The 15,438-nt window shown below is 48.3% G+C and overlaps 1 protein-coding gene across 1 annotated transcript; it reads right to left on the bottom strand.

The window, feature by feature from the left end:
* Nucleotides 1–1,544: 1,544 nt before the first annotated feature.
* LOC136767416 (maestro heat-like repeat-containing protein family member 1) lies at nt 1,545–15,438 on the bottom strand. The gene is made up of 22 exons (XM_066721180.1): nt 15,353–15,438; nt 14,751–14,784; nt 14,423–14,535; nt 11,697–11,822; nt 11,399–11,558; nt 11,132–11,257; nt 10,830–10,987; nt 10,524–10,673; nt 10,186–10,290; nt 10,007–10,079; nt 9,628–9,741; nt 8,543–8,655; nt 8,312–8,451; nt 8,063–8,195; nt 7,708–7,880; nt 7,363–7,500; nt 6,972–7,257; nt 6,656–6,847; nt 4,746–4,895; nt 4,474–4,605; nt 4,193–4,295; nt 1,545–4,018 (listed from the first exon to the last, which is right to left on the bottom strand). The coding sequence occupies exons 3-22, from the start codon at nt 14,465–14,467 to the stop codon at nt 3,798–3,800; spliced, it is 2,838 nt and encodes a 945-aa protein (XP_066577277.1). The 5' UTR covers nt 14,468–14,535; nt 14,751–14,784; nt 15,353–15,438; the 3' UTR covers nt 1,545–3,797.

The raw sequence follows: 15,438 nt of genomic DNA on the forward strand, positions 1-15,438 counted from the left end.
AATGAATCATTATTTATAATGATGGCATCCTAGTTTGCACTGTTTTTTGTGGCTCCGGAGCTGGAGCTGGTTAAAAGTAGCCGGATCCGGAGTGTAGAGCTGCACCAGAGCCGCTCCGGAGCTGGAGCTGGAGCTGAACCTCTGGAGCCAGCAAACCCGGAGCACTGCCCAGCCTACCGTGGTGTACTCTGGTTTTCAGTCCAGCTGCAGCTCTTTCTCAATTTCCTATCATTTTTAAATCAGTGTTTTTATTCAAGATGGTTTAGTTATATTCTGTTTATTATCCAATTTATCTCCGTTGCTCCCCTGCATCCTCCTGACATTTCATTAAACAAAGACTGATGTAGTTCCCACTTTGCCTGCTCTCCCAGTGCCAATTAAGGAACCGAATGTGAAGCTGGTGCCATCAGTGGTGTAGTACGGCTACAAGAATAAATAACATAAAGCCAATGACTTGAGTCTGATGGAGACTTTTGTGTTTTAACTCGAGTCACGTATTTTGAACGTTGACTCGAGTCATTACAACTCTGCCCCAGAGCACAGTAACGCTAGGTTTTGCATCTGTTGTGCTGTGGCCCTGGGTCTGTGTGTATCAATCAGGACACTAAAGCTGTCTGATGAAGGCGTTTTAGACTGACCGAAAACCAAAGTAACAAAAGAAAGCAAATGAGAAAATTCAGTGAACAGATTTTATTGACACTGGTCTCTGTGGACTAAGATCTAATCAGGACAGACGTTGCAACACAATCAGGGAGGGGGTGGGGGATTGTTGATAGATTGATTGTTAGATTTAATTCATTAATTATCTTAAAGCTGTGCAAAACGCAGGGTAATCTGAAGTCAGAAGTTTCACAGCTGTGGTCACAGGGGCCCAGACACACAGGTCCCATTACCGCTCACTGGGAAAGTGTGAGGGAGACGATGAAGTCATGACTGTATAATCGGTGACAGGAAAGACGTGCGTCGGACTCACCGTAGGGTCTCTGGTCACCTGCAACACGCCAGGAACACACCAGAGAACACGGGGGGAGAGGATCGGACTGTTTGAAAGAGTGAACAGGCGAGCGTTTGAGGGAGCGAGCGTGTCAGTGCGTCAGTGCGCAGTGTCTCAGTGTGCTGCGGTCAGCGCGTTGAGGAGTCAGTGCGTTGTATTCCAGTGCAATATGGCATTGATAACTATGGGAACACAGCCACAATGGAGACCAGTAACAATGTAATTGTGCCCAACAATGACTTTATGTTAGCTGAACTGAAATGGCACAACTATGAAGCAAACTGATCCCACAAGGATCCCACGGGTGGGGGCCGTTTGCAGAAGGGCAGTAGCTGGGCGCAGCTCTCGTTCAGACGGGTTTTGCCAGTGAAGCTCGCCTGTCTGCGCCAATAACAGAAGAACCCGGAAACACAAGCTGTGCGGCCACCTGCTCCGATAGGAATGGACAAGGTCAAAGGTCAAATGCATTAGTAGTGCGTTAATGTAGTGCATTTTGTAAACGCATCAGACAAATCAAACTACCAAACAATCAAAACAATAACACATCAAGTGCATTTAAAATCATCTTTTTATTTCAAAATACAACAGCTGAAAGAATAAACGCACTTGGCCCAAAGCATCACAAGATTAGTCGCGTCTTCTCTCGAGAACACACACCCGGCGCTGCTGTCTGCCATCGTACTGACTGAGCCGCGTTCAGCCCCCCAGACTCCAGCGCGCGCTCTTGCCCTTTCAGCAACGGCTGCTTTACCCCCAGACTGTGTGCCGGGCGTCAATAAAGGCTGTCACAGCCCCTCTATTGAAACAAGACAGTCAGCCCCACCTATTAACATCGGGACTTCCGTCTTACCCGAAGCAGTGCATTATGGGAGTCGCACAGAGTTCCTGTGGCGCTTTTCTCCCCATCTCTGTCATGGCAAACCTGCCTCATTTCATATTCAAAGCTTTCTTTTTAAAAAACAATTGCATTTTTAACAGGATGCACCTGGATTGTATTAGACACTTCTTAACACATACGAGTTATTATTTAACCAGCAGTGTTTTCACCCGGCCTGACGAGCGCTGTATCAGCGAAGTGCTCTCTCTAGTAGCCGGTCATGAATATCCATGAGCACATCAAGCCTGAGGCCTGGTTTGGTTGTTATAGACGGGTGACAGATCGGCGGCAATTCAAAACATACGAGAGCCTGTGGGTAATTATTATTATTTATATAAGAAAATCAGTAACACTAATGTCTCGGAAATGTTCGGTATTTTTTGTATTATATATGAAGTAAAATGTACAGAATATCATCCAGCGGAAAACGGAAAAGAGATTCTTATTGGTTGTGTTGCCACAATTAAATACCGAACACCTTCATGGCATCAGAATTACGACTTCTACTACTACTGACAGTAATAATAATGATCCACACGCTGACTATTCGTTTTGAATCGCCGCCAATCCGTCACTTGTCTCCGATAACAAACCCCGCCTCCTAGATCGAGGATCTGCCTCAGCAGTCTTGTGCTCATGAATATTCATGACCGGCGAATAGAGACAGCACTTCGGCCATAAAGCGCTCGTCAGGACAGGTGAACACACTGCTGGTTAGATAATAACTTGCATGTCTTCAGAAGGGGCGTCTCTAATACAAGCCAGGTGCATCATGTATAAAAATGCAAGTGTTTTATGAAAAGAAAGCTTTGAATATTAAAGAGGCTGGTTTTCCATTGCATAGAAGAAAAGCCTCACCGGAACTCTGTGTGACTCCCATAATGCATTGCAGCTCAAAGACAGAAGAAAAGGGGGAGCTGACCATCTCGTTTAAATAGAGGACCTTCAGCTGTGTTGTTGCCCACTCTGAGCCAGACCCCCCTGTTTGAATCCAGGTCTCCGTTTCCTGGTCTGTCTCTGTTTCTCTCCATGTCTGTCCGCGTGTGCCCGTGTGTCCACAGGTGTCTGGGCGTCTCCGGGACCTGATGCGGCTCTTCCACACAGCGGCCCGGCAGTTGAGCCGAGCAACAGAGCAGCGGTCTGGACACCTGTGGACACACGAGCACACGCGGACAGACATGGAGAGAAACAGAGACAGACCAGGAACAGAGACACAGAGACCTATACTTGTCATTATATAGTGGATCTATATTGTGCGCCTCAGTATATGGTGCGTCTTAGTATATAGTCTGTATGTCTTAGTATATAGTGCATCTCAGTATATAGTGCGTCTCAGTATATACTGTGTCAATATAGTGCGTCTCACTATATACTGTGTCTATATAGGGCATCTCAGTATATACTGTGTCTATATAGTGCGTCTCACAGTATATACTGTGTCTATATAGTGCGTCTCAGCATATACTGTGTCTATATAGTGTGTCTATATAGCGTGTCTCAGAATATAGTGTGTCTATATAGTGCGTCTCAGTATATACTGCGTCGATATAGTGCGTCTCAGTATATACTGTGTCTATATAGTACGTCTCAGTATATACTGTGTCTATATAGGGCATCTCAGTATATACTGTGTCTATATAGTGCGTCTCACAGTATATACTGTGTCTATATAGTGTGTCTATATAGCGTGTCTCAGAATATAGTGTGTCTATATAGTGCGTCTCAGTATATACTGTGTCTATATAGTGCGTCTCAGTATATACTGTGTCTATATAGTGCGTCTCAGTATATACTGCGTCGATATAGTGCGTCTCAGTATATACTGTGTCTATACAGTGCGTCTCAGTATTGTGTCCCTCATGGCACCTCATTAGCGAGCGGGGGCTCAGGCACACAGTCATTCAGCTCAGACGGCAGAGTGCGACCTCATCTCCTCCCGTCTCCTCGTGGGCCGAAGAACCTCTTCCACACGGGCTGCGTCGCTGCGCTCTGGCGCTGGGAGGCGGAGCAGTTCTCCAGGGCCCGGGCGGCGCAGCTCTTAGCCAGGGCGTCGCTCTCCACCTGCTCGGCCCGCATCAGAGCACGGACCACCTCCTGCCACCGTCGGCGTCCCAGATGGGCCTGCGGGGTGTTATTAATAAGGGACCCTGTGGACAAGAGAGAGCGACACCGAGTCACAACTCAACACAGAAACAGTGCCGTGCCAGATCCACAGAAACATTTCAGCTCCATGGGTTCTTCAGTGGCGTTATAGAATCGATACCAATCGCCTGTGCGCTCCATCATGGGCCACATCCTGCCCAGGCGTCTCATCTCCTCACCTGTGAATACGGCGGCGTTGGCTCTGACTGCAGGAGAGCGGCTGTTCAAACAGTCCAGGACGCAGCTGAAGGCCCCGTCCAGCGCCTCGGGGAAATCAGATGCCTGGAAAAGACAAGGAGTCAGATTCGGGGACTCTCAGCAGACCTGTAACTCAAGAGCCACAAACATCTCTGTGCATCTCTGTCCTTCATACACAACGTCACACGTGTGTGCCTCGGCACTGCGTGTTGCAGGAGCCAAACTCATGTGAGACAGTGGGATTGGCTGAACTGGTCCTCACCAAGACCGCGGCCAGGTCCTCCAGAAAGCCGTCTACGAACAGCGCCCCTCTGTCCTGGTTCCTGGAGATCAGCGTCCTGACGGTGTCCAGATCCAGCACCGAGCCACTGTTGTTCAGGGTCAGGAGGCAGGCCTGCACAGACACACGAGCTGAGACTCAACACTGGGCACTGATGCCAGGACTCACTCTACGTCTAACTCTTCTGATATTCTTAAAAGCCCCTGCAGCCCCTCCTGGGTTTGCCGCCCCGGTGGCGTCTGATCTGCTCTTACCTGGGTCACCTCAGGGCTGGGGTCTTGCAGGTGAAGCGCCAGCTGCACCAGGGCCACCTGCAGTTCATGTCTGATGTGGGCCGTCACGGCCGGGCACCTGCACAGGTTCCCCAGCACGGTGGCGCCGGCACAACGCAGCTCCGCTTCCTCCTGGAAACAAGCAGAGAGGGTCAGGCACAGAGTGGCGACCAGGGTTGGGGAGTAACGGAATACAATAGCGGCGGTACGTAATCAGATTACAGAATTACAGAAGTAACACGCAGCTCTACTGCGGCCGCTGTGACAGCACTGTGTGTCGCAGGGATTTCACTCGTGGAAGTACAGGCAATTGTTCGCTTCCAAAGAAAGAAAACTGAGCAAATATGCAAGTGCAATACAATATGTGACGACCACGGGTCAATGTCTGCTTCCAAGGACTAAACTTAAAATAATAATAATAAAAAAAAACATATAGAGTAAGATTTTAATTTTAAAATGTGTGCAACTGTAATACAATTGTGCTTGACATGCGAGTAGAAAATACGAATTTTAAATCACAATTATAATAAATATGATTTAATAATAACATTTTTATGAAAGCATAATAAGCAAAACGGCAGCACAGAAATAGTATAACCAAAAACGTCATTGATAGGATAACATAATTTGTATTTGCAGTAATATCTTAATTTAATATACATGCACATACATTACAAATAGTTCCTGTGCATCCTAGCTGGTTCTGTGACCTTAACAATGAAAGACTTAATATAATACCAAAACAACATCATACAACGTGTTTATAGTCTAAAACAAATCACACAGACTGAATAAACTAGTCCTGACCCGTGGCGTGCCGTGCTCTTGACAGAGTGTGCCGTCAGGATCCTCACATATCAAACCTTTAAACTTTTACAAACCGATAGATTTCACTTAAAAGAAGGTAAGACATCAATAATGTGTTAATTGCAGAAACAAGATGCATAACATTCCTCACTTGTTGATACTTAAAAATAACGCCCTAATTGCATTGATCTCAATCTGTTTTCGGTGCTGGTGAATTGAAACCGGTGATACAATAACGTAACATATCTTCACAGACAGAACAAAATAAACTGTAGTCTTTATAAGCATTAAGCGTACTTAAAATTTACAGACAAGGTACCTATTTAAGTTTGAAAGAAAATAGGTTTCACTATATTATTATTATTATTATTATTATTATTTCTTATCAGTGATTAGCAGAAAACTGAAACCAACTCCTGCATTAAAATGACTGAACGTGATGCAGCTTCTTTGACATTAACACATTATTGATATGTCTGATTTATGTCGGTTTGTAAAAAATGTAACGGTATGAAGATCAGGCCTGATGCCACGGGGGGCAAAAGGGGGAATATTGTGCCCCCTCACATTATATTTTGATCCGATTATTAATTGTCCAAATAGAAATGTCTTATGGTAATGTGTATTCTTGTTACAAAACTGACGTGCGTTGCCACAGATTGTCTGTAATTTCAGTTTCACTGGCTTAAAAAATCATACACTACTACAAAATGCAAGATAATTAAACTGACGCAAATCTTAATTCATTTTAATTGTTTGAGCTGTTGATACAAATAAACTATTTCAATCCGTCATCCATATTAGAATGTGTAGTGCATTTTGTTTCACGTCTAGAACTCGGCTGCTTTTGTTTTTTAATAAAGAAAAGTATTCCAAAAGTAATCTAAAAGTTTTCTGATTACGTTACTGAAATGGAGTAATGTATCGGATTAGCTTACAGATTATTTTCAAAACAAGGTAATCAGTATTCTGTAACGGAATACTTTTTAAAAGTAACCCTCCCAACCCTGGTGGCGACAGCACAGCCTGTGACACACTGAGCACGACAGCCTGCACGGACACCACAGCCTTAAACAGCGACTCACTCTTTCCCAGAGCGCAGTGATCCTCTCAAGGACGCCTGCAGCGACATCCCGGCTGACGCTGTCCCGTCTCAGGTGCGGCAGGACCTGTGAGAGGGCGGACAGAGCTCCCAGGACCGCCTGCCTGTCCGCCACGTCCGCGTCCTGTAGTCCCGAGCAGAGGATGGCGAGCAGCTCCCGGCCGTGTTCTGTCACCTGCACACAGAGTGGTGGCTTTGGAATTGAAACATGCATCTCTCTCTTCACTGTTTAACACACAGACAGAGCGGCTTCATCCCCACGTCCCCGTCCGCACTGGGCATCCAGCACAAGTCCTTACCTGGGCAGCTGTGGATCTCTCTATGCCTTGGAAAAGCAGCAGCCTGACGCGCACACAGGGGTCCTGGGCTCGGCGCTTCAAACTCTTCAGTAGTGGCTTCTCCGAGCCGCCCAGCAGCTGCAAGACAGCAGAGCGAGGCGCAGTGAGAGCAGCCCTCAGCCACATACTCACCTCGGAGAAGAAGGCAGTGGCCGTCACTCTGTGCTGCTCCCGGTCAGAGCTCAGGGAAGGGACGAGGACCTCCATGATGCCAGGGAGCTGCGGGCCGGCGTGCTCAACCATGGCCCTGGAGGATAAAGGGACAGCCGTAATGAGACAATAGATAACCGATCTCGGGAACGGAGTAGACAAAGGGAAGCCCCGAATGACAGGCTAGTTTGGAGACCCGTACCTGGCCAGGAGACGGACGCCCTCGGGGTGGCTGTCAGGGCTCCGCAGTTTCGCCCAGGCCGCCTCCTGCTTTAGCTGATCGGTCGCCTTCCTCAGCTTGGCCCGGGCCAGAAGGGCCTTCAGTGCCAGTACGATCTCTCTGTGGAGAGAGGAGAGGACAGTTCTCAGCCCTGTAGAACACCAACACTCAGCAGAATCAAGTGCGTCTCATACTGTGGCCCTCCTGGCCACTCAGGTCACTCACACACAGACCAGCGAGGTACTGACGGCTCCATCAGTGACCACACTGTGAACAGACACCCTGTGGGTCTGCCCAGCGAGACGGCACTCAGTACGACCTGCTCACCTGGATATACTTGGTTCTCTTGGCGTGTCCTGGCTGGGGGTGCCGGCCTCCTGTGGGATCTCCTCTCTGCAGTCCGTGTGGAGAAGCAGGGCCCCAAACAGCCGGGGAAAGACCCTCTGAAAGGGCCCCGTCCCCCCTGGGACGGCCAGCAGTTCTTGCATGGCAGTGGTCACCTGACACCGGGAGAGACACACAGGGTCACAGTCAGAGAAAAGGCACCCCATTCAGAGCCCCTCTGTACTGCTTTCTGGAGAGTCAGTAGATCACGGACAGGTCAGTGGAAACATCAGTGAATGAAAAGTCCTGCGATGTTCCCGGCCTGGTTTACACAGTGAGTAAGTGTCTGGGGACTCACAGCGAGGGTCCGGCGCGCAGCGGACACACAGTCCTCAGCCGGGTCCCTGGGCAGCTTCCTCATGAGGAAAGCCAGCAGCCTGCGGGACATCTTGCTTTCAGATCCCAAGGCCCTCCACAGCACACGGCTGGAGCTGTGGGAGACAGAGACACAGTGAGTCAGAGGCACACGGGAGCTCCTTGACGTGACACACGAGCCAATCAGCACTGCAGACAGTCACTGTGAGAGAGGCGCTTCTGTGGGGCTCACCGGTCCAGCGGCAGGGCTTCGTTCAGCAGCGCCTTGGTGAGCTCCTCCGGGCACTGGGACACGATGTGGGCGACCACTCTCAGCTGCCGGTCAGTCAGGTGGGGCAGGCAGGGCTGCACAGCGTGCAGGATCTCAGGGACCTGGAGGACAGAGGAGACATGCACTCAGTCTGCCGCCCAGCGCAGCGAGAGGAAACACAGCGGGCGTGAGAGACTCCAAACTGGCCCTGACCTGCTCTTTCAGCTGGGCTCGTCTGCCCTCCAGGATCTTGCAGAAGATGGTGCTGGAGGGGCCGTAGAAGGAGGGCTCACCGGGCCCCCGTGGCGCCAAGGAATCGGCCTTCCCTGTAACGGATTCGGCAGGATCAGGTTTGGTAATCGGAAAAAACACCACATGGCAGGTTCTCTCGGTATCCGTGGCTGATGAAATCGGATTGCGCCGGTTCGGTAGACGTCACTTTGGGTTTTGTTTATATTTTACTTAAGCGGTTATGAAGGCCAATTCAATTTTAGAAGTATCAGATTGAAGTGCCGGAGCGTCAGAAATGTCCAAAGCACTTAGTCTGGGTGCCTTAGAACAAGACACAACGGGCTGCTCTGGTGACGGTGAAAGCAACGAGACAGTGACTCCCAATTCAGTGCAGGTTCATAAAGCTCCCAGTTAAGGTAGTATAATTATGAATTACTGCATTAGAAAACAAAATATTCATTATTATTATAACAACGGCAGGCAAAAGAGGCTCACTGATGAAAATAAATGCTTTGGAAAAGTTGTTTTGAATTTCTAACTGTTCTAAAATAAGTAAACGGAATTTATACTAAAATATTTATAGATTGAACAAATTGAACAAATTGAACAAGCCGTCTATAGTGTATTTGAAGTCTTCTGCTCATAATTATGGAAGTGTTTATTCTGTCTTCCCGATATTTCTAAAACTCTATTGCAACTATCAGATATTATTTATGTCTGACCAGAAGACCTTAGGGCAACTTACAACTGTAAACACAATATACACAAAGAATTACAAGACAATAAGAAGGTATGAAACAATACATCACAGTATACAATAAGTTTAGTGCTAGTCAGAGCAAGTATCAGAGACAATTACAACAACTACAGTACAAGCAACAGCAACACGACACCGTGGCATTCGATTTCCTCACAATAACACGCTATATTACAACGCATGCGTCGTTAAACCGCGTGACCGAGGCCTTGTCTATTAAAATGCTTGTCACGAGTTTCGATGACAGCAGGAGGTCAGACAGCAGAGAGCGCTGTAGCGCAGCGGGACAGGACGGGGGAGAGGACGGTACCTGCGGCGCGGAGGAGGTGGGCCAGCATTGCCGCGGACCCGGCCCGGCCCGGCTCACTGCTGCTCTTCAGCTGCCCAACGATGAATTTGGCCACCTTCTTTGGGAAGGCGTTGGCTGTAGGAAAAAGGCAGGCAGAGCAGTGAGGTCACAACACAGGCCAGCGCACTCTCTCCTGGGACCACAGAGAGAGACGCCCACGAAAGCCTTCATTGCATCAACAGTGGCTCCCAACCCACCCTGCTGAGCTCTCAATTACTTAATTGAACCCTTAACTGAACTAATCATTTCCTAAATCAGAGCCTTGTAATTATTTGAAACAGTAGGGGGTTTAAATGAAGTATAGAATTGGATAAAGAACTTATTAAAGACTGAGACGTACCCAGCAGCGTTAGTGATGACAGGACCGCGTTGTCCTCGTCCACGGGCGGCCGTGTCTCCTGACGGGCGCAGATCTGAAGGAGAAAGACACGGTCACTGCGTACCGAGGGGGAAGCGCCGCTCGGCTGCACGGGAGCCTTGTGTCGGTGCGTCTCGGCTGCTCCGCAGAGCGGGACCTACCTCTTGGTGCAGCGCGCGCAGCAGGCTGTCCACGGAGGAGTAGATGGCCACATGGTGCGAAGTGAAGCCCGGCTCCAAGGCTGCCAACAGAATCTGTCGCACGTTCTGAATAAGAAAAATAATAATAATAATAAAGAAACACAGCTGCTGACTCACACTGCACTGTGGGCCGGTTCACAGACCTGGAATCCGGCTGAGCTGTTAACATGGACTCCAAAACAATAAACCAAACCAACCCCAACCCTGATCCTGATGTTAAACATAAAACCAAGCCCTTAATCTGGAGCCGGTCTGATCTCGCCCACCCCTGTTACCCCAGACAGCAGAGAAAGTCCTACCTGGCCCAGGGCTTCACCGTTGGAGCTGTGCTTGTACACCTCCACTGAAGCGGCGACCAGCTGGGTCACATTGGCCTGCAGAGTCTCAGGGCTCAGCAGGGGCGACATGGCAGCCAAGGCACCGACGAGCGTCTCCTGAAGCCTCAGTGACTACACAGACAGAAGGACATAGGAGCACATACAGGACTCACAGCGCAGAACAAGTGACTAGATGACTCTAGACATTCTCATGTGTGGAGCTGGATATTTTGCCAGTCCATATTTAACAACCACCCCCTCCTCCGGACATTTCCCGCTGGCCCGTACCTGCAGGTTCCTGCCGTCCAGCACCAGCCAGCACTTCAAAATGGTTTCGAAGGCAGAGTCAATGACTGGAGCGAAGTCCTGCTTCTTCACTGTGGGGTCAGCGCTCCCTCCGGGGCCAGAAACATACTCCTGGAGGCTGGTGCAGGCGCTGGTGAGCACTGGGAGACAAAAAAACAGACACTGGGGTCACTCTCCACTCTCTCACAGCTCAGCTCCGCTGAACTAAACCGTAAACAAAAAGAAGAACAAGGGCGCCCTTTGGGGATCTGTCATTGCAGGATTCAGCTGCCACCCTCACTCACCTGAGCACAGCGCTACCTGCACCGGAGCCCTGGAGTGGGCTTCCACTGAGTGCACTGATAGGACATTGACCATCTGGGGCAGCAGCCTGGTGAGAACATTCAAAAGATGGGGCATCGTGCCGGACACTGCAAACACAGACAACAGATGGTTAGGGTCGAAAACAGGGCACATCTCAGTTCCCGTACAGCGCACAGATGCTGTCCCAGCATGGGGTGAAACCCCTTTGACAAAGTGGCTTCAGGAATGGAAGGAGCAGGCAGACTCACCGTTGGCTCGTAACAGATGGGCCAGAGTGTTCAGCCACATGATCTCTGGCTGTACATCTTCATCGATGACACACATGGTTTGCAGGACCTCCCCCGGAAACCCACATCCCACGGCCACCAGGACGTCACTGGCTGCCTGCTTCGTGTCGAGAGGCATGTTCTGGGTCAGGGGAAGACGAGAGGAGGGGCGTGAGTCTGAGAAGGCTTTCTGGGGACAGCAGTGTTCCTGGCACATCTCTGAGTGAGAAGAATCTTTATACAAAAAACAGGAAGAGCCTGACAGGAGCAAGTGGCTCACCGCATCGCTGCCCATCAGTCTAGCAGCCACAGCAATGACCTTCCTGGCTGTGGAGGAGCTGATGTCTTCGATCTGGCTGCGCAGAACTTTCTCCACGGCCTGCAGGACGAGGGTCGGATGGGCCAGCTGAGCAGAGGAACACAGGAGGAAGAGCTTAGGAGGGATGTGACACAGCACAACTCAGAAGAACTGTTACAATATTGACAAAAGGCCTCGCGCGGATCAATGTCTCTTCTCTGCATAACAGACACCATGTTATATCTTGAACCCTTTGTGCACAAGGACACTGAAAGCTGTATGGAAAAATGTGCATCACATCGTAACCTCAACAAACTACTCCTACAGACACTCAATTACCAGGGATGCAACGAAACCGATACCAGTTTCAGGTATCAGGCCGATACTGTGCCCATGTACTCGTACTTGGAAAAATTTCCTGATACCACTCACCAATACCACTTCATGGCAGCATTACGTGAAACTCCATGGCCAGCAGGAGGCATAAGAATAGACTACACAACTCAGATTGGTAGAGCAGGAAGACGGAGAAGACAGCAGCAGTTTGGAGATATTTTAAAATCAACGACAATGACACAAGTAAAGCAGAGTGCAAGCTCTGCTCTGCTAAATTGTCAAGAGGAGGAAAGGAAAAACACTCATTTAACACCAGCAAATTGATCAAACATCTCAAGACACAACACAGCGCAGAGTTCTGGGAGTTTGCTAATGCTAGCAGCACAGGACCGCAACAACAGCTAACTTTGCACCAAACACTGGAGAAGCGAAATAAAATGTCCAGAGACAGCCCGCGGGCAGAAAAAATAAGAGGCTATTGGCGAGTTCATTGCACTTGATGACCAGCCATTGTCGGTTGTTGATAATGTAGGATTTTGTCGCCTTCTCAGCGTGCTGGAGCCGAGGTATGAGATTACCACTCGTCGCTACATCACAGATACTGCCCTACCAAAGGTGCATGACTTTGTGAAAAGGCACATTAGCAGCCTGTTGCAGGACATTTCCGCCTTCAGCTTCACAACTGATATTTGGACTCACGGTGTCTGCCCGATGTCACTCATCAGCTTAACCGCGCAGTGGATTGATGTGCATTTTACCTTAGCCTACTCCCGCCTCGAAGACATTCAGGTTCAGCTCAACCAGCCTATAAAAAGACTCCAGCAAGACGTGCAAACCCGCTGGAACAGCACGTTCTACATGGTACAGTGTCTGATCAAGCAAAAACGGCCTCTGGGAATATTCGGGTCCCAATATGAGCTCCCTGACAATCTCACCGCTCACCAGTGGACACTACTGGATAAGACGCTTAACTGTTCTGGCTCTGTTTGAGGAGTTAACCCGAAAAGTGAGCTCTTCTGATGCTATGGCAGCAGACGTGATTCCTGCGGTCACTGTGCTGAAAAGATTTTTTAACCAAAGAAACGGATGAGGACCATGCCATCAAAACCATGAAGGGAACCTTAGCTGCAGCTGTCAAGAGGCGCTTTTCTGACGTGGAAAAAACCCCGCTCTACTGAATCGCAACTCTACTCGATCCCAGGTAGCGTGTGTGTGTGTGTGAGAGAGAGAAAAAACTAAATATGTCATTATGGCCTGCTGAAAAGTTTATTTCACTTTGATTGAATTCATTTAGTTTAAGAAGTGATCATTTTAGCTTAGTAAGTGGCAACACATTTACTTTACAGTAATAAGTGGCAACACACTCAGGCAAATATACCTGTTGTCAGCTAAAATGTTTTTTTCCTCTTCTCTGTTGTAGATTTAAAAATCGTTTTTTCCCTCTAGCACTAACACTGCTAAAGAGGCCATAGAGATGGTGATGATGGAGCTGCAGAGGTTATCCGGAGGAGAGGCAGACAAGCAGGAGGATCAGGGGGAACCACCTGACAGAAAACCGTGCAGGTCCAGGCCAGCAGCAGTCTATACAGTGCGTTTGATGAGATAGCAGATGAGCAAGCATCAGCTTCACTGAACAGTGCTCCAGTAGGTCCTGCCGCACAGGTAGACATACCTTGGAGAGACCACAATTTCCCGGGGAGACAAACCACTGCAGTACTGGGTAGTTAACAAAGTGCGGTTCCCCACTCTGGCCCAAATGTCGTGCAGATATCTCTCGGCACCATGCAGAAGTGTTGACAGCGAACGGCTGTGCAGCTCAGTGTCACATATTGTAGATGTAAACAGAAACGGGCTCACAGCTGATCATACCGAGACTATTCTATTCATCAAAAAGAGCCTGCCTCTCACCTTTCCAATAAAGGCTCAGTCCTTAGAGACGCACTAATGTATGATGGCTATTTCAGTCGCTCTGTTACAGCAGGCTTTGTGGTGTAGTACTGCTATTCAGTGAGTTCGATATTTAATTGAAATGTGGAGACAGTGCCGGTGTGGAGGCTGTGTCTGTTTACACAGAAAGTTTTATGTTCATTTTTGGATGTCAGAAATAGGCCCCTGTTATACATTTTATTTAATACTCAGATATTATTTATATGACAAATAAAAACCGTCTTCAAATGCATTGCACTTTGATGGTAATTGTCATTTTTATGGGAGAAACACTGCCTTATTAAGTACTCGGTATCGGCAAGTACCCAAATATAAGTACTCGTACTCGGTTTGAAAAAAGTGGTATCGGTGCATCCCTAAAATTACTATACATTCACACAATACACACACTTTATAAGCTTGACAAACAGACGCTCAAATCTCACCTCAAGATATTCCAGACACTTCAAGCAAAATAGGTCTGGCTCCATCGTGAGTGAGAGACACGCCAAGGTCTCCTGGCTGCTCTTCGCTTTCACCTCTCTGGGACTGTCCGTCTCTACAGAGGGACAAATCACACTTAAAACAGTCCCGTCTTCCCACAGTGCACTCCTGCCCCGGCACAATGACTGACGAAAGATTGGCACAGGTTCGCAGATCAAATCAAAAGATCAGATATTTAAAGGGGGAACAACATTTGTAACTCCAGTCTAAATATGGTATCATTATGTCTTATTATATAGTCAGTAAAAAGTCCTCCAAACAGACACTCACCCAAACCCTCAGACTCGTCCACTGTGTCGTCACACTAAAAGACAACAGGAATTCTGGGTTACATTTCATTCCACTTTACTGATTGTATTATTTTGTGTGAATAAACGCTGACCATCAAGTCAAATCATTATGAAGTGTAGTTTTAAACAATAATGTCCGTATTAAAACTATAACAAGGCAGTGTAATATAGTTTAGTCCGGGCAATTCAAGTATGAATCCCAACCCCAAAGACATTTTCCATTGGCAGGTAAGATATGCATGCATATTCACCAGTTTAAACTTTAAACGTATTAAGCAAGCAGTTACAATAGGTATCCTTCTCGTATAGCACACGTGTTGGTTCACTTGATTCGCTATGTCTCCTGTGCAATTGTTTATCTAAAATATACACGATCATCATGTGTTATTATTGCAATGATTATGAGACGAGCCTCATGAGTAAAATACACACGGAATCAAACGCCTCCCAATCAAAGTATCTGCTTGTGTAGTAGCCTGTATTACATGAAACGGGTGTTTAATATGATTGCTGGGTGACTACTGCCGACTAGGACTAACATCTAGACAAGGCAGAGTCTTGCAGTGACAGTCAGACACTCACGTCTGTTTCGCCGCCATCTTCCACCGACGTCTGAATCTCTAATGGCGCCGAGCGGCGCGGACTGACGGCACAGCGCGCCTGCGCAT

This window comes from Amia ocellicauda, chromosome 14, assembly GCF_036373705.1.
Source record: "Amia ocellicauda isolate fAmiCal2 chromosome 14, fAmiCal2.hap1, whole genome shotgun sequence".
Classification (NCBI taxonomy): domain Eukaryota; kingdom Metazoa; phylum Chordata; class Actinopteri; order Amiiformes; family Amiidae; genus Amia; species Amia ocellicauda.